Source organism: Diplotaxodon limnothrissa, linkage group LG11, assembly GCF_057381915.1.
Source record: "Diplotaxodon limnothrissa isolate DT_005_m linkage group LG11, D_limnothrissa_male_GT1.1, whole genome shotgun sequence".
NCBI lineage: Eukaryota > Metazoa > Chordata > Actinopteri > Cichliformes > Cichlidae > Diplotaxodon > Diplotaxodon limnothrissa.
In genome coordinates this window covers 26603360-26622559 of record NC_140606.1, presented here as the reverse complement: position 1 = coordinate 26622559, position 19200 = coordinate 26603360, and the positions used below count along the sequence as shown (strand labels likewise).

Sequence of the window (19200 nt, the reverse complement as noted above, 5' to 3'; positions counted from 1 at the left end):
GAGACAATCGAGTGCCAACACAAAGATGCTGATCGAGGTGCAAATCTGTTGGAGGTTCAGAAGGACAGATAGCGGGGATGATGAAAACAGGAGAAACAAGGACAGCTACACATGTGGACTACTGCTGAATTGCTGAACCAAGCTGGAGATGCAGCTTAGTTTATTTTAACTCACGTATGTACTTCCAAGTCACATGTCATGACAGACCTTTGAACATTTGTCAAGTTGAAAGACACACTCCCACGTCCAGAAACCAAAGAAGCTAGTATTTAGATGTCAGCGCCATTGAGATTGCGTGTTACCAATATTGCATGAAGCACACTTTAGCTGGAAAGTTTAAACTCTGTAAAGGTCTACATCATCACATTCGCTGCCTTCAAGCTACCTGCTTATTTTTCATCCTTTACATTATACAGCGTTTGCCTTCTTTCTGACTCTGAGAGGACATGCATTAGTGTTTTTAAAAGTGCATTTTTTACAAAGGTGAGACAGAGGGCACAGAGAAAACCAGCCTGAAAACTCCACACTATGTAACAGATATTTAGACAGATATCTGATGAAGGTTTTCACCTGTCACCAGAATGAGGTCTGCAAAAATGCACGGCGATATAAGAGCCAGATTAATTGACCAAATTAAATGTTCATATAGCCAAATGAACGAAATGTACCCCAACTTGGAAGCCAAACCCTCTGCCCATCATGGCCTAATATTTCCACTGCAACTTTTTCTCCCACCTGGCAGCATCTTACAACAGGACTGGCAGAGGTGATTCTGGCTGACTGGGAGAACCTGAGATTATCAGTTTTGAACAGCGAGAAGCATCAATGAGCCACACTGGATCTAGTTTAGAAAACGAAGTGCTTAAGTGTGCTGCGCTGCTGGTTTTCGTGCACAGGAAACACAGCAGTACTAGAAAAAAACAAAAATCTATCAGCTGGTTGAAATCCAGAGACTGTAAGTGAGACGAAGAGCGAAGGCGAAGCATGTTGGGGTGAAAGAGAGGAGAGAGGGTATGTATTGCATTGCCGGCATGCCTCATGCAATGCCATACAACTAATAAACAACTAGAGTTTTTATCATGTGTTTACAGTCAGGCATGTTTTGCCTTAACCATTGCTGGTCCTTCTTGCTCAGCACCTGACCCCTTTAATCCTCTTTTTTGTCTTCATTTTAGCTTTACTTTGTAGCTCCTGCTACAGAAGTGTAGACCGAGGGGCAGTTGGATACGTTCGCAGGACTGATTGTGCTTATTGGCTCCTCTCCTCGTCTCTTTTGCTTACACTGCCTCTATCTGTCAAGCTGTCATCATCCTCACCCTGTCGACCTTGTTAGGGGCATCCCGCAGGCTCAACCTGGAGTCCGTGTAGCCCCAATATGTCAAGGGAGATGATGAGTGTGTCCCTATTGAGCTGACTTGGCCCACCACATGGTGAGAGCCAGTAAGACTTTGTAGCTTCAAGAGTATGCGTAGCAATATTTATATTGGTCAACTTCGTAGAAGCCAAAGAAGAGTCAAGTTTCACCAAAGCTGCTATAAAGGTCACAATGAAAGAAAGCTTTCAACACAATGAGACAAAGGGTCTGGAACAGTGGCCTTCATCTACACGGATAAGACAACTCTGAACGATAGCTTAGGTATGTAATGAACTGTAGTCCACAGATGACAAGTTTATATACAGTAATAAAAAATGTCCACTCCCTGTCTAACTTGTGGTCTTCCAAGCAATTGTGATGCATCTCTTTGTTTCGAAAGAGAACAAACAGCGAGCTGCGTGAGCTGATGACAGAGTGTAAGTACTTTGGGCTTATCGGGGATGAGAAACCATCTTTGGAGCTACATGTTGTTATTTTCTTGAGAGCATTCATGATTAATTCTTACCTGTGTAATCTGTAAATACAGACAAGGTCGATCGCCTTTAACTTCAGGCAATAAATTAAATAAAGGTCATAACATGATCCATTTCTCATATAACTTTAATTAAGTTAATTGTTTTCTACATCTTGCTAGTATTGGGTTGGAACTCCTTTTGCAAGCAGAACTGCCTCAATGAAGACAGTTTGAAATGATCTGAGCTTTGTGACATTCTGTGATGTGGTCATAAAGGCATGGAGATGATCAACAACAACAACAACAACAACAACACTCAGTTAGGCTGTGCTTGCGCTTGGTACTAAGGAACCCACAGTGTACCAAGAAAATATTTCCAACACTATTAATACCATTGATATAAGACAGGAGGGATTCATGCCTTCATGTTGTTTATCATAATCATGATCATTAATATGCAAATTGTCACGATGATTGATCATTCACCATTGATCAATGGCCACGAGAGCATCCTTACCTGAATGATTGAGCATGCGTCAAGACGATTGTCTGTTAATGGGAGGCACCACTTTCTTATGTGCATTGCTCCATCTGCTGGCTGTACCAAGTATTGCAAAAGTCAGATTTGGAGCTCATTCTTGACTGTTAATTTGTGAAATAACTACAAACATATGCCAGGAAATAAATGGCTCATGTTTACAGCCTTCTCATTTGTCACAGGAATACAAGAGGAAATATTAAATTAAAGCTTTTTCTATCTCTTTTATCTTTGTGTGTGCTTTTTCAAGCAAATACAAAGAAAATGAGTTGTTGAGCGTGTCTGTAACTCCTGTGCTCAATCTACCTTTATTCAGAGAAGGATAACTGCTGATGTATGCTGATGAAACAGTGAAACACGGGGAAGTAAAAATATATAAAGATGCACTACTGTGCAAAGGTTCAGGTAGCTTTAGTTCTTATCCATCACATGGAGGCCCCCTGAACTTACTCTGCATCCTAACAGTCATAAAGACCCACCTTTAGATTTGAGAATAATACAGTCCAGTAGACTGTTTACCTTTACAAAGTAAAGTGAGTATAGCGTGTTATCACAACAATATAATTGGATACTAACCATCAGATATGACGACAAAGGCAGAAGATTTTATCAAATCGAGACATGAAAATAGCAAAAAGCATGAAAATTGCCAGGGGAAGGAGGACAGGGGGAAGAGGAGAGGGAGGAGGAAGCAGAGGAGGAGAAGGAGGGTGCAGGAGAGGGAAGGAGGGGAAAAGAAGAGAAGACAAAAGATTCATAAAACTAAAGCAGTTGTGGACGACAGCAAAAGTTGTGAGTACAAGTTATGTTTCTTTTTCCACCTGATTTGTACACATTCTGTAGGAATTACACAGAAGAACATCTGCAGACTCAGGATAACTCACAGCCAAAGACATTAACTGGGTGATACATCCTTCTGATTAGATGTAAAAACAAGTTAGGAGGAGAATGCCTGACTAGTTAACTAACTTAGTCAAAAAGGCTTTGTAGACGAGTGAAGGGTTGATTGCATGCGAAGTTCAGCAGACATAAAGAGTGAAAAAACTCTCACAAACGAGCCAACAGAGACAAACAAGCAGCTAAAGCAGAAAAATGCAGTGTTTTCAACTGAGTGATTGCAAATGTGTGACTCTGGGATGTATCGCTGCTGAAAGGACAAGATGTGGAAAAAAAAAAACCACCATCGAGTTCAGATTGGCTGGCGATGATTGTACAGTTGGAAAGCGGCGATATGTTCTCTGAAAATAAAGCTGGGAAAGAATGTGAGAGCGTAACAGAGGAGGGGTGGAGGGGTCCTCAAATAGGCCACACACAAAAAACACATTCTTTTGCGAGAACTCACATCTTGGACTCCAAAGTTACTGTGACACATCAGGAGAGGAATGGTGCAGGGCGGGAGATGAGAGAGGGAAGGGGGGGGGGGGGAGGAGGAAGGAAATCAAGCATCACTTATCTGTTTACAAGGAGTCCAATAAATACTAGAATAAATAAATGTAGGAAAAATGACATCAGAGGCTCTTGTGCGACACTGTGCTACACATCTGTGTTTTCAGCTGATGCAAAACTCTAAGGAAAACATTACCCTGAGCTGAAATGTTGTTAGCATTTATGTAACGGGATTAAAGGAAACATAAACAGTTAAGGAATTAGAAAAAAAAATCATAGTGAGGATATTGAGCAGTTCCACTCTGTGAAATCATCCCGACTCTTTTCCTCTTCGGTTTCCTGCAGCTCGTAAAGTTCACCCCTTACAAGCTGAAGGAATGGGCAGCCTCCCAGTGGTCCTGCTCCTCTGCAGTTTCCAGGGTAACGTTACCAAACAGGACACACAAATCAACTTGTTTAATTATGGTTGAGTCGCTGTGTGTTTGCTTTTATGCTGCAAACCTCTCCCCTCATGCGGTTTCTGTTCCACAGCACTCACGGTTATAGCCCAAACTCAGCCAACTGGTAAAGCCCTTTTACTTTTGATAATGATGACAGACGTCTGCTACTCTTTGAGTTTTTCTCATTTATTCTTTTTCTTTTCTTTCCTCACTTCTAGAAGCACCTGGGAACGCCATACCAACCGGTGAGTATCTCCACTTTTAGGACTTTTGTGATTTACACAATATCAACATGACATGTGTCTCCGCTGTTATCACTCTGCAGAATGTAGGGAGGAGACGTATCCTTGCACCAGGATGTACTCAGTTCACAAGCCCATCAAGAGATGTATTGGTAGTCTTTGTCTCTACAGGTGATCTGCAAATCCTCTACAACACACTTTTAATTAGTCTTTTTTCCAGAAAAAGGACTTACTTATTTTTAAAAACTGAGCAGTAAAGGTCTTACTTTTTCTTCAGTGTTTTAACGACAGGTGGTGAAAGAAAACAAGGAAATGGTCTTGAGCAACAGTTCTCCAGGCTTTTCTTTGGACATTTTGGCTGTTTTTTCACACATTTTTCAGTCCAGTCCTCGCACCTGATCATTTTTAGAGGACTTTTATTTTTTGGTTGTTAAGCCACTTAACGCCGACCCATGAGTCATTCAATCATAAAAAGGCACCTGACTCAAGGGATGAACCACTATTGTGTCTAAACATAACAGACAGCTCAGCAAAGCAGCTTTAAATTGCATCTTTAGTCACTTTGTTACCAGCAGCCTGTCACGAAAACACATAATTTGTTGCCATTTCTGTAATTTAATCTATGCCAAAGATAACATCGTTTGACGGGCATAAAATAGTATTTTTGCACCGACAGGGTGATTCCCAAAGAGGTATTCCCTGAAAATGACAGCTTCATCTTTGCATCAGTACAAGTAGTAAAGAGCTTTGAATGTCCTTCAAGAAGCCTGGAAAACTACTACTGAAGACTACTTAAATGATATGTTAACAGACACAGCTAGAAGTATAAAGTACTACAAATAGCGTCCTTAATTATTAGTACAATATTTGTGTAACAGTATTGAGCTCACAAGACTTTCATTACTGAACACAGTTACCCTGTCAGCCTGTATCAGTATATCCATCCTCATAATGTTCATGTTTTACCCCGGTGCTCTCGCAGCCTCCCTCGTGTTTATGTGATCAACAAAGAGATCTGTGTGAGGACAGTGTGCCGTGAGGATGAGTATCTGAAAGGTGAATTAGTCTTAATGTATACACAGGTGACAAATTAAAGGAAAAGACAACACTGGAGCAGCTTCATTGCTCCTTGGCAGTGATTCTCTAAAACAAATAACCAAAAAAATATAATTTGTTCCCTCAGTTGATGATGCCAAAGAGTGCAGTTTAACAAGTTGGTACATTCATCAGCTTGATTTTGAGGGTAAAAACCAAATAAATCGCCAATAATAATAATAATAATAATAATAATAATATATTTGCTGATGCTGTAACGCTCACTTTTATTTTATTAAAATTAAACTTGGATCTTTTGTTTAATAGATGAAGAATGATAAAAATGACAGCAGGTATGAACCACACCACAGCAGGTCAGAGCCACAGGATCCCTCCACTGCAGGGCTCAGGTTTCGCCTTTCATTTGTCACCTGTCTGTATAAAGGAACAGTGATCTTACAGTCCATGAAAATATGCATACAAATAAATAACCCTTTTTTCCCCTTTCTTTACATTACAGCTGAATTATGCAGAGAGTTGTCTGGGTGGCCCAGACGTATCCAGAGGTCATCCAATAGCAAACGTTGTCGCAATCGTCGTGGCAACCCCCAAACCTGGGCAAACAAAGCCTGATCTTGCCTAGAATGGGCCCGTGACCACCGGGTGACGATGGTGCGACCCATGGGCGTTGTCATCGAAAACAGCCAATAAAAACACCATAAATCCGCTGCGCCACACCTGAGGGTCTCTTTCCTTTTCTTTCACGCGAGCACACACACACACACACACACACGTGTGCTGAGTCATATCTACATATGTTTATGTATTCGTCCTTTTACTGTGTGAGTATTTCATTTCGTCCGTGTGTATTGGACACAGGTCATGTCTTCCAATGGTTTACGATCCATTTGAGGTACTGCAGTAATGGGCCTATAGGAGCACTGAGTCACTTAATCGTATAAGAAACAAAGTAAAACAAAGACCCACTCTGTTGTGGATTGTAAGGTACACACTGACCGTTCAGTATTATGTGCACTATTGTAACCAATAAAATATAATGGAAGTTGTTCACGAGATTATTTATTTTTTTACTACTCAATTTAAAGAAGAAGAAAAAAAAACAACAACCACAAAAGAAAGTTATGGCCATTAAGTGTTTTCTTTATAGTTTTCTTTGCATATTCATTTGCACACACACTTACGGTTTGAATAACAGGTAACATCTGGGAGAAATAATTTAGACAATAAACAAACACTGACAAGCATCCTTGGGGCTTTACACTCACACACACTCTGTTCTCTGATCCATTATCACACCACTTTCCACTGCACATCTGTTACAACACATGTGCGTGTGGTATCATTTTTTACATAATCCATCTCTGGGTACACAACAATATCACAACAAAACACTGCATCAAACACGGACTATCTTATTTCCACGTTGCATTTGTCTGCATCACAATACCGCTGATAGCTTAACACCTTGATATGGAACTGGAGTTCACATTTAACTCATCTGTACAGCACAACATGCTGTGCTTGAGCACGACCCGATCGCCCTTCTCATAAACACTTACGGAGACAGAAACACAGAGCGATTCACTGACGAGGAGAGAGGCCGTGACCTAAATGACTCACCAGTCACAACTTTAACAGCTGTGCTGAGTGAAGATGACATAACACGGACTAAATCATCTCTGCTTCCCCCCTGAGGCAAAGATAAAAGCACTTGATGCCTCTCCTTCTTTTGCTTACACCCTCTCCCATCCAGCATTCCTGCTTCCAAGTGTCCTGATTTATGGTTAAAACAATGCGCGCGGCTCCCGCGGCCCGTCCCCGGTGGAATATGTGTTTGACAGCTGCAGAACCGCAAGAGCCGAGCAGAGAGTGCTAAAGAGCACAGCCGCTCTGTAAATCAGCTGCGACTTAACAGGAGTCTTTCAAGTAAAATCCTTATGCGGTAAACGTTGCAATAAACTGAAGCTAGCATGAGCCAATCATGGCGTTCACTGCGGATTTCATGAATTACTAACTACACAGACAGATGCGACCGTCAGTCAGTGCATATAATCAGTCCCGCTGCTGGAGACTTGGAGAAACAGGACGTAGACCAACAACAATAATTACAAACCACTTACAATATATGTATATACACATTTAAAATAAATATTCTCTGTACATTTAAGTCATTCATGAACATTTCATTAGATTTCAGTAGATCATTAGATGTTGATGACAAGATTATGCCTCCCTTGATATTCCTATTGTGTATCATTAGCAAATAAAACACTGTAAGAACGGGAAAATTGGCGGAATAAACTGTTACAGGGCGAATCTAGACAAATACAGAGTCCAAGCAGATGGAGTGAATGATGGGGATGCAGAGCCTGCTGAATATGTCAAGTTGGCCCGCAGCTGTAGCTGTAAGCGTAATTAAGACGGTGCTGTGAGGTCAGAACAAAGTAGGAGGAATTCAAGAGAAATAAAACTACGACAGGGGCTTACCCTGCTTGGCAGGGAGAGATACGGGACCCCGTAATCGGGAAAAGAAAGTTGCAAAAAGTGCTGCATAAATTTACAGAGAAAAGGGAGAAAAAAACAGGGGGACTCTCTCCTCACTTCGGGGATGCAGAATCAAAGTCTCCCCACAGGTCAGAGCTGCCTGTCGAGGTGGGGTTGGGTGGAGCCACAGAGTTGGAGTTACTGGAGTCCAGGTCTAGCAAACACCCTGGCAGTTTGAAATCAAAGAAAAAGAGAGACGCACATCTGAAACTTTAATACACGTCATATGTTATAATCTGCAAACAAATTGTCTTTTTGAGGGATTAAAAAAGTTATCTGAATGTCAATACAAGGATTTCTCAAATAATACATCAGCTCTAAGCAATCGATAAAAATATAATTTCACCAGATAACAAAAAAATATTGTCCTACAACTTTTACTTACAGTGGTATTCGCACTATTTTCCAGTTTACCCTGGTGGTATCAGTGATGCACACGGTTTCAGTTTTATGCACTGAGCTTTCTAGATCTCGACCTCTGAAACTTCTGCCGCCACCCAAACACAATGGTGGTAAAGTATTGAAAATTTCCACTTGAAACTCAAAACTAGTGAGTCTTTTCCCACATTTACTCTGGACAAACCACACACACCGCGCCACTAACAGGACAATGATTTCAGATAGACAAGCTTTTGGAATGTTTTTCAGTGCTTTAAACACACATTCACCTCTGCTCTATACAGATGGCGGAGGAAATCTTACACAGGCATCTACAAATCTTAATACACGAAACCGAAACCGCGCGCATGATTAGATACCACTAGAAGAGTGTAGAAAACCATGACACAGTTTAGCTCTGTAAACATCTATGCTACAGAAGCTACAGGAAACACTATTTTCTAAATGAAAGATATTTAAAAAAAATATGTGTCATAGTTTTGGATAATAGACCTGCGCAACACTGTACTCACTACATCAACTATGAAGACTGACTTGTGCTTCAATGGAAACAGACAAGCTCAAGGAACTAATCTTCAACACTCTGATTCATTTCTGGAAGCATTTTTTTTTCAGTTTGACTTCTGCTTTAAGCAGGTCAGATCCCCCACTGTAAATGAAAAAGCAGCGCCCAAACTCGAAGCATTAATGGAGTAATAAGGTTCACCTTCATTTGCACTATAAATCAAAAAAACTGCTTCTGACATAAATTAAAAACTGGGCTCAACCAGCAAACTGCACAGATTCACGACCTTCACATTAACCCCTGAAATACACCTGCCGCTTGTCTGTGAGACTGTGTCTCGAGTGCGGTTTTCTGTTGCCTTTAGCACGGCTTCAAATCACAACAGGAGAGTTTCAGAAAACTGTGCATGTGGTCTATTATTTTGAAAAGTGGCCAGATTTCTATACCTGACTTCCTGCCCTCCTTATTGGCTCTGTGCAGCTTGACAGTCATTCTATAAAAAAACTGACCCGATGCTATTTTAAGTATCGCAGACCAGAGCTGCTGCGCTGCACCTGGTGGAATTGCAAGCATCATTTTGAGCGTAGTAGTGACACAGCATTAAGTCAAATGTAAGCGATGAAGAAGCCTATGCGGTGTTTAAAAAAAATTCACAACTTGAAACTCTTTAGGACTGTGCACAGATTTGTCATGTTATAAAACTGAAAGTGAACAGCATTTCATTTCAACCGGGATGTTCTACCTTGAGTAGAACTTTTAACCAGCTCCTTAAAGCCCTACTTTTCTACAGAGTAACCGCATCAGTAATTTCCATCCACATATGCTCCTCCTGTCATATGGAGTATAGCCAGCGACTCATGTGACTCATTTGTTTTACTTTTGGGCTGCACATCACCAGCTGCTAGCATCTCCACCTTTGCAGCCTTCTTGAACTCAACGATCTGTTTTTGCCTCGAGTGGTGAAATAAGTTTGTTGCTTCCATTGTGCTGTGTTTGGAGTTCAGTGAAGTAGCTCCCTCTTTTACTAAATCATCATCGGAAGCTGACATGCGACTCTCGCAGTCAGACATGCCTGGGCTTGTTTTCTTATTGTGCATGCTAGGGAATGTAAACACATGGCGCCGCTCTATCGCTGATATCACGATACGACGCTTTTAAATCATGTAAAAATTTATTCCGGTATCATACTGGACGATATGATATACCGCAGCCCTAGTTCTGAAACCTCCTTTATATCTTTTCTTAACCTCATAACATTGTAAATTGAGGTGAAGATTAAACATGGGGTTGTTGTTGGACTGTTACATACCAGAGTCACTTCCTCCTGCTGATGGTTGTGTGTTATGATTTGTTGATCTGGAAGAAGGGGGTGGAGCCAGTTTGCCCCCAGGGGGAGGCGGAAGGAGCCCAAAGCCGCCTGAACTCTGTGGACGAGACCTGTCCTTCTTTTTCGATTGCTAGATAAGATATAGATGGAAGGAAACAAAATCTGTGCATGAATGAGGGTATATCCAGTATGATTGATGCTTTTTTAAACCTAGCAGTAAATATATGCGATGCAATGCATTTGAGCTTGACAGAGACATATTTGTACAGCTTTGAAAAAGGCCTGAACACCACACTAGTACTATGAAACTCTATGAAAATAAATAATACCCCAATGTTCAGAGTAATGGTCTGTCCTTCTTTGAAGCCCAGGTCCAGCTTTGGAGTGGAGTCTGGAGCCTGAGCCTGCTTGCTAAATTCAGTTTCCTGTTTCACCCACCTGTAGAAAGCAAGGGAGGAAAGCAGTGATACAAAAATGTATCTTAGGAAACACTAAAGGAAAAAATACACTGACAACTCAATTAGTCATGATTAGAGCTGTGTTCACAGAGCAGCTTCATACTTAAAGTGGTCCTGAAGTGCAACATTGAAGTCGAAGGCATCGCTTCGGTCTCCAAACCCAATGCCTATGAATGCAGTGCGGCCTTTGAGAAAAAAACACAAAGACAACAATCAAGTTACAGCAGTAATAACAAACAAAATAAACCCACAGGTTTCTCAGAATGACCTGCACACCGTAGCACAAACTGGCTGAAAATGTGCTGTACAGAAACAGAACTTCTGTAATGATCACTGTCCCTGCATTACTTTAAAAATGAAGACCTTTAAAATAAAAATCAGGACTGAACGAAATTTGAATTATGTAATAAAGTTTTGTCTTTGCGAAACAAATTATGGATACAGCTACTCCACAGTTCAGTAATCTCTAAAACAGACAGTATGTGATTCTATAAAAAATATTTTAAAGGCTTTAAAAAAATACCCAACATTCTTTAATTTAAATTTATTAGACTTTTAAAAAAAACCCACATCAATCCGGATAATGTCCTTGTATCCTGTTCAAACACATTTTTTTTCAATATTTTATGGCTTAGCAATAATTGTTTTACCCACCGTTGTCGTCCATGATGCGCAGCACAAAGTAACGGCTTGAGTCGCTAACTGTTTCCATTGCAACTCCAGGATACTCGTCCACTGGTGCTTGGGCAAAAAGCTCCCCTGAAAAGATATGTGTTCGTTATCAGCTTGGCAAAACAGTCTGAAGGTTTGATGGAAAATGCCACGAGGTAAAGGACAGATGTGAAGGAGAATAATTAAATAAGTGTGGAGCTGGTGAGAATCTGACTGCACTCACAAAAGTCTCTTAAACAATGTGACGATGACATCATTGATGTCGACTGTGTTGAAACTACAGGGCCCTGAAGATGGACTACAAAAAGCTTATTTTAGATACTCACCTATAGCTTTGTATGTTGCAATATGTTTCAGGTGGTTTTAAATAAACAGGAATATATAGCCTATAAAGTCAGTAAAAATCCCAGTCATACTCAGATTAGTTGGTCATCATGTCCTCACTTACTTTAATAAAGGTTTATGTGATTCAGGTCAGATGAATTCATGATAATCTTAAAGGCAGCAATACAACAACGGATATACAGTCCTATGCAAACATCCTGAGTATCCCTCATCATTTCTGTCATGGTCCTGGGCCATGTGGGCCCAGTATTCTTAGTTCCTTGTATTTTTGTATTTCGTTCCTTATTTAGGCCATGTTTTCTGAGTTGCCCTGTTGTGTTGTTCCCTAAGTGTTTTCCCTTCATGGCTTTTACCCCCTGTGTGCCCCTCTGTGTATCTGTGAGCCCTCGTCTCTCCTTATGTTTTATTCCATGTTTCCCCTGCCCATTATGTCTAAGTTCTCCCCGTGCTCTCTCTCCCCCCTGTGTGCCCTCTATGTATTTATGAGCCCTCGTCTCCCTTTGTGGTTGTTTCATGTTTCCCCAGCCCGTTATGTCTGTGTTTTCCCCGTGCTCTCTCTCCTCCTGTCTGAACCTCTGTGCCTGTACATGTCATGTTCAGTTCACCCCGCCCTGTCTCGTTATGATTATCAGTGTCACCTGTGTTCCCCGTGTGTGCCCACTTTCCTCGTTTACCCTCTGTGTATTTCTGTCTGAGTCTCCCTCTGTTCGGCGTCGCGTTCTCCCTCATGTTGTGTGTAATTCTCCCCGTGGTTCGGTTCCTTGTACAGCTCATGCTTTAGTTTTCCCAGTTTTAGGTTATTTTGTATTACTTCTCGTGGCCAGCAATAAAGCTGTGTTTTTTTGAGTTTATCCCCGTGTCTGTGAGTCTGCATCTTGGGTCCTTCTCCTGCCTGCCACACAGCAAACCATGACAATTTCTTTATATTATCAAAATCTGATGGTACTTCTTTGTTTTCATAATTCAATCGATTTGGACAAGTTCACCAACATCATTGGCTGAAATGCAGCCCCAAACCATGGCAGAGTCTTCTACACGTTTTGGAGATGGCTGTTGTACCTCCTCCGTACATACTGATGACTTGAACTGCAAATTTCAGGTCTTTGCTGTAGTTTTTCCTCTTAAGGACAAGGCTTTCTGTTCATCTGCTTTAGACAGTGTCTTACACCTCCCACTTTTTCTTTTTTCCTCTACTCTCATCCAGTTTACTCATTTTTTAAGGATACACTACACACCATGCTGACATAGGCCAAATTTTTGGGAATCACCTTGCTGGTACAAAAAATACTATTTTGTGCTCTCCAACGGTGTTATTTTTGGCATTTACTGTAGATTTAACTAAAGACATGGGAACAAATTATGTGTTTTTGTGACAAAGTGCCTAAAGGTACAAATTAAACTGGGTTCTTTCCTAAGTGTTATGTGTAGACACAACACTGGTTTGTCACTTGAGTCAGGTGTCTTTTTTTATGCTTGAATGAGTCACAGGTCAATGTTAAGCAGCTTAACAAACAAACAGAAAAAAAACATTTCTCTGAAAATGGTCAGGTACAGGGACTGGACCGAAAATGAACCAAAAAGTAGTCAATGTCCATAAAAAACAACAACAACTTTTGCATGGTACTATAACGTATTCAAGCTCAATTACTGTAAACCTTAAACTCACTTTGGTCATTTTAATACAGCTATGAATCTCTTTCACATTGTGTCTTCTCCCCATCACCCCCAGTTGGTCGCAGCAGATGGCTGCTCCTACCTGGGCCTGGTTTCTTCCAGCTAAAAGGGAGTTTTTCCTTCCCACTGTCACCAAATCTTTGCTCAAAATGGGTTAGTTGATTGGTGGGATTTACACTGCATTATTGTAGGTACTTTACCTTATAATATAAAGCACCTTGAGGTGTTTGTTCTTGTGTTTTAGAGTTAGATAAATAAAACTGAATTGAATAATCTTGATTTTCTAAATGATTTACTTCATGATGAAGATTTTATCACAGCAGTTCTGTGTCCACATTTAAAGGCTGCTATTCCAGGTTCAAAACATATCATCAGGTTATGTTAATTCAAATTTACACGATCTGCATCACCTATTTGTTATTCTGATTGTTCTGCAGGACATTACTTGTATCCTATGCTGAAGGAGGTAGTAAATAAACCACCTTTCTTTAGGATTTAAAGAATCAGACCAGAACTTGTAATTGTTGCCATGTTACGTGAATGGAAAACAAAAGGTGTATTTTACAGAAAACAAGGACATTAAGTTTCTAAAAAATGCACTGATGCAGCCTCCAGACTGCTCACTCGGCTGCAGGCTGGGTCACCTTGGAATCGATGAGTAACAGAGGGGCAGGGTGACAAACAGGAGACTATACAGTGAAGTGATTTACAGCAGCGACAGCCCGGTAAACAATGGCGCTGCCCTGTCTGCTCGTCTCTCACCAGAGACTTTGTCTTCCAATTTCACGTAGGCTACTTTGCCCCGGGCCGTCACACGCATGCGTCCCGTCCAGTCAGGAGCATCCAGCTTCCAATCAGCAGCCCTAAGACACACACACACACACAGAGGTAGATGTTGTGATGTAGGTGAATTGTTGACAGTTTACTCAGACTGATGTTGACAGAGGAGGTGAATAAGCAAGACACAGGAAAGTTACTGTTATGATTTGTCATACTCAGACACACTCATTTTCTACGTGTGCAAAACGTGACTAAGACATTTCACTGAGACATGGGGATGAAATATTACATCATCACCCTTACTCACAATACATATGGTCAGCGGTTAACCAATCCTGTGGCTCATGGGACCTGAGGCACATGCTACTGTTTGGTTGGTGTAATGTCCAGTCAGAAGCAGCTGCAGCAGGTCATGCTGAAGGACCAGCCAATGAAAAATGGGGTAAACAAACCAATATCGACCTCTTTATAACATATGCATTATCTGCACAGTAAAGACATAACAATGGATTGAGGTGACCACATTGGCTATGAGCCAGGACATCCCATGTTTAACCCCTTGACATGGAGCAACATCAAACAATGTTCAAGCGTCCTTGAGGAGGACTCTAGCCTCTCTGCAGCCTCAGGGATGCTCTTCTGTTTGTACTTAAACGACAAACTAGCGAAATTAGGACGTGTAGCACGCTGTTCTCAGCTGATAGCTGATTTTAAGTGCCAGATCTCTCCTGATGTGTCACAGGATGAAAGCACGAACACAGACAAACCGAGAGGGATGTAGCCGATCCGATACAGTCGTTGTTAAGTGGGCTAACAGGGCCCAGTACAACCCTATGACCTTGTAAATACACACCCAAAAACAACCTGCTCATAAACTACCGCCGCCGCTACGTGAGGCTTCGTGACTAGCGGATGAGCTGGGTAGGTTGGTAGGCAGGTCGCTGAGGCAATGGCTTCTAAAGGCAGCAGCAAGCGAGCGCTGGGTCAGAAACCTCCCCCATCCCTCACCTGATAGCCCGGTTAGATGTTCTCGGTGGGATTCGGTAAACGTTGACTTCAGGTTTGACACAGAGGATCGACTCATATTCGAACTGACCATCAGTCGCCATCTTGACTTTTACTCAGTCGGAGTACGCCGGTGGCGGTGATGGTGACGGTGTGGTGTGTCCGCGCCGCGTTAACGGCTATTTGACCGTAATAGACGGTGTATTTGCGCATAAGCGGGTCCCTCTGCGCCATTGCTACCGACACGTTGCTACATTAAAGGGGTGTTACGCACACATTTTCTACGCTAGATCAAAAGGAACAAATCAAATGATTAATAGCTCTTGGTTGTATTATGGGATTGTTTTCGGTTTAACTTAAAAATTTTGATATTAAGCCTTTGCTGCTTTGATTACGACCTTTGTTTTTCGACTTTATTGCCAGAGTACAGTTTAAATGTGAAAAACTGGAATAGTTTTTAACCATAATCCACGTGGATTATGGTTAAAAACTATTCCAGTACAGTTGTGGGTTATGGTAGCTACTACCTACCGGTAGTTAGCTTATCGGCCCAGAATAATTGGTACTATAAAACTATAACATTAATAATGATTACCGTTCGCAATCAATAACACAATCCAGTATCTGATTGTAAAGTACTTTATTTGACTTCGCTACAGATACAGCAAGCAGCAGCTACCCAATGTTACAAGCCTTGCCACAACTTGAAAGCATTTTTTTCTCAGTTTTTCTAATTCTCAGTTTAGCTCTTGTAGTGATGGTCCAACACCAACATATCTTTTTCTCATCAGACTTAATAATAGACTTAATGCTAACTTCAGAGGCAGCCACAGGTTTGTTTTACAGTCCAAGAAGCTTGAAGGCATCTCTTAAATCTTCTGTGTCACAGGGCTGAAAGAGAAAAGGCAGAACAGGACATTATTATCATTCTGAACACATCATTATTTCGATTGGCCTCATCCTGCTTGCCTGAGGGAAAATATGTTGTGTGTTACATGTTATACCTGGAGGATGCGGTTGAGTTTTCTGGCCAGACGTACTGAGTTTCGATGCAGATCTTCCCAGGCCTTAAATTTGCTTTGCTGAGCCACAAAAGTCTGCCAGCAGTAGAAGAAGTCTTAAAACAATTAGCAAAATAAATAATTGTTACTGATATCCAGGAAAGGACTATTTTAGGGAATAGTGCACAACTCTAAAGTCAAATATGTCTCTACTTTTTCTGTTTATCGCCCACATATGCATAAATTCATTCATCCACCTTTGTAACTCATGACTGTGATGTGCACGCCGACTTTTTTAAGCAGCCTGAGACCCTCTCTTTCACGACTGTCCTCCATGTCACAGAAGTAAAGACGAGAGACAAAGATCCTGAGGCGAAGGTTGGGTGTCTGTTTGAGGAACTGGGCCAGTCTGGAAGAGCAGTTTGCACAGGGAGACCAGGAGCAGAACCAGGTGATAGAGTAGCTGACCCTCCTCTCCCCATGAAATCCATACCCAGATAGACCAGGGCATAATGTACTAAGGTGGCGCAGGAACAGCAGCTGCAGAGAAAAATAAGAATAAAATAATCATTATACAGCCTTCATTCAATTGCTGTTTTCTCTCTTGCTACTGAGCAGACCCTTTTCATATCTTCTCCCACTTTACCTACCTCTACATGGCAGCCATTGCGATTGCGGAGGTGTCCAAAGTCAAAGGACAAGGAGTCAGGCCCTACTCGTCTTTTTACTACAAAACAGAGGTATGTTTCATGCCGGCCCCTTGCCCAGCGCACATTCTTGTAATGATAGAGGAACTTTTTTCTGGGCAAAAGCATACTGAAATAAAGGGAGAAAACATTAAAGAGCACACTGCAGTAGACACAGCACAGATTAAAAAAAAACAAGATACAATTTAAAAGCACGCTATGTTGAATTTATCAGTCAACATTTCAGTGCAAAAGGTGTGGCAGCTTTGTGGTGTCAGAAAGTTTCCCTAGTCATTCGCACAATTAATAATTTTACACCACTAAGGTCTGAGACTAATTCTTATTACTACTTAGATGAGTCGCTCATTAATACAAGTTTTATCTCTTAAGTTAGCACAAGTAATGCATGCAAAACCTGTGGTTAACCAAACACAAGTGATGGACAGTCAGAAAGCGGCTTACGTTCACTCACAAACCTTTTCTCACTCTCAGTTTCACGACTTTTAGTGAAAGCAGGACAGTTATTCATCACTTGTTAATACTGAAACCCTGATATAACTCACGAGTAAAGGGTCATAATTATTGAAACAGATTTCCAATGACAAATCTTATAATGGCATCAAAAGTATCGTAGTGTGGTAAAAGAACTATAAAAAAAGCGTTCTTTTTTTTCTTAATTAAATAGTTTGCACGCACAATTTGGTCAAATAGTTGTTGTTTGGAACGATAAATGCAACATATAAATATAATATATCCATTTTGCTCACCTGTCTAGCTTTGCAATCATTTCAAAAGACGCGCTTTGCCACTCGTCGGGCTTGGGTAGCATAAAGGAAGGTAAATGAGAAAGAGTGAAAGTGTGTTTGTGTGTGTGTATGTGTGTGTGTGTGTGTTGGGGGGTTAAAGGGAGGGAACTGAGAAGATATACCTCTAAACATAAACATCCTGCATACAACACAAGGCAGCATCTGGTTGGACAGAATGATTTTTCAAAGATAATTTGGGGAGGCGTGATACAGAAGAGACGGCTGGATTACACCGTGCTGCTGCTAAGCAATTAAAGTTGTAATTGGATTACTCACTGGCCAAATGTTTTCTTTTTGAATGCTTCGTGGTTCTTATGTTTATTTAAAGAATTTGACATCTGTTTAAACAATGATTAAAGTGAAACCATTCTTTTGGTGAAAGGCAATAAAGGAATTTTATTGGAGGGGGAGATTACACAACGCAGATTTTAAAAAATAATCCGAGTGACCACACATGAGAGGAGCGTTTGACGTGATTTGTAACCTTTGGAGTTTTTACAGACGTCAGTAAATGGAGCCAACTGGATGGAACTTTCCAGACACTTAAGACTCATGCAGTCACAGGCTCTCAACTGTTTGTTTTTGCCATATCATCAAGTAAAAGCTTCCAGATACCGTCTCACCTTGATTTACAGTGCTATTCAGTCTTTTCCACCTAGCTGGTCCCCACTTCCTCAGGGGCCCCAAGATTTGGTGGAGTTACAGGCGTTCCCAGACGTAACACGTACTTTGTATTTTCATCTGGGTTTTCCCAAACTGTGTCAGGATGGGAGCAGACCTGTAATCGACCCACCTCGTCCTACGTGCCTGCCGGACTGGCTGGCCAGCTGACCGACCACAGCGTGTGGATAAATCGCACTCACAAGCCTTTGAACCTTCAGATGCTGTCATCGGTTCGGTGCCAAATCAGGATGTGTATTATTTTGCTTCTTTTTTGCTCAGTCTGTTTTAGCTTGGGCCCAGTCTGCTCACTCAGTGGCACTGCATGCAGGCATCCTGCTTTCCCATGACTCCCCTCACCCTCTCATGCACTCTGTGGTTTGGGGAATTCACCGTTTCCCAGGGTGGCTGTTTTTGGCGCTCATCTGTGTGTGTATGTGTGCAAGCATGTGTGTGTTGGCCATCTGTATGAGCATGTCATTAACACAGTCTATATGTTATACATCATCTGGAACAAATTTATCTAATTTATCCTGTGATTGTGTGGTGCCCCCAAATTTAGAGTGATTCATGTGTGTGTGTGTGTGTGTGTGTCTACATGCACTGAACAACCTCACATCATATTGCATTACTCTGACAGCGCACTAAGCCTAATGTCTCTGCACATTTGATCTTGAGCGCATGTGTCTTTTCTGGACTTCAAGAGGCTGATCAAATGCCAAACTATATGTAACCACTTCCCAACCACCTCTCTGGGTTTGACCACAGTTGACCAAGGTCATCTCACAGTCACTCATGAACACTCATGCGTGCACTACCACCCCTCCTGTGCACTGTATGAATGTGT

General features: G+C 41.5%; 3 protein-coding genes across 4 annotated transcripts; 1 reads left to right on the top strand and 2 right to left on the bottom strand.

The window, feature by feature from the left end:
• The first annotated feature begins 1747 nt into the window (after window positions 1-1747).
• mfap5 (microfibril associated protein 5) lies at window positions 1748-6518 on the top strand. 2 transcript variants are annotated; one of them, XM_085365527.1, is made up of 7 exons: window positions 1748-1791; window positions 4099-4173; window positions 4285-4317; window positions 4412-4438; window positions 4519-4606; window positions 5418-5491; window positions 5991-6518. In XM_085365527.1, the coding sequence occupies exons 1-7, from the start codon at window positions 1782-1784 to the stop codon at window positions 6101-6103; spliced, it is 420 nt and encodes a 139-aa protein (XP_085221653.1). In that variant the 5' UTR covers window positions 1748-1781; the 3' UTR covers window positions 6104-6518. The 2 variants fall into 2 exon arrangements, with proteins under 2 accessions (XP_085221653.1, XP_085221654.1); XM_085365528.1 differs by lacking the exon at window positions 1748-1791 and adding an exon at window positions 3077-3159.
• A 1570-nt stretch (window positions 6519-8088) lies between these two features.
• On the bottom strand, window positions 8089-15304 carry LOC146622924 (adaptin ear-binding coat-associated protein 1-like). Its single transcript, XM_085365526.1, has 7 exons — window positions 15204-15304; window positions 14178-14278; window positions 11379-11483; window positions 10828-10909; window positions 10596-10704; window positions 10249-10396; window positions 8089-8201 (listed from the first exon to the last, which is right to left on the bottom strand). The coding sequence occupies exons 1-7, from the start codon at window positions 15302-15304 to the stop codon at window positions 8089-8091; spliced, it is 759 nt and encodes a 252-aa protein (XP_085221652.1).
• A 736-nt stretch (window positions 15305-16040) lies between these two features.
• On the bottom strand, window positions 16041-17716 carry aicda (activation-induced cytidine deaminase). The gene is made up of 5 exons (XM_085365525.1): window positions 17655-17716; window positions 16852-17017; window positions 16459-16741; window positions 16205-16317; window positions 16041-16091 (listed from the first exon to the last, which is right to left on the bottom strand). The coding sequence occupies exons 1-5, from the start codon at window positions 17714-17716 to the stop codon at window positions 16041-16043; spliced, it is 675 nt and encodes a 224-aa protein (XP_085221651.1).
• Window positions 17717-19200: the final 1484 nt, after the last annotated feature.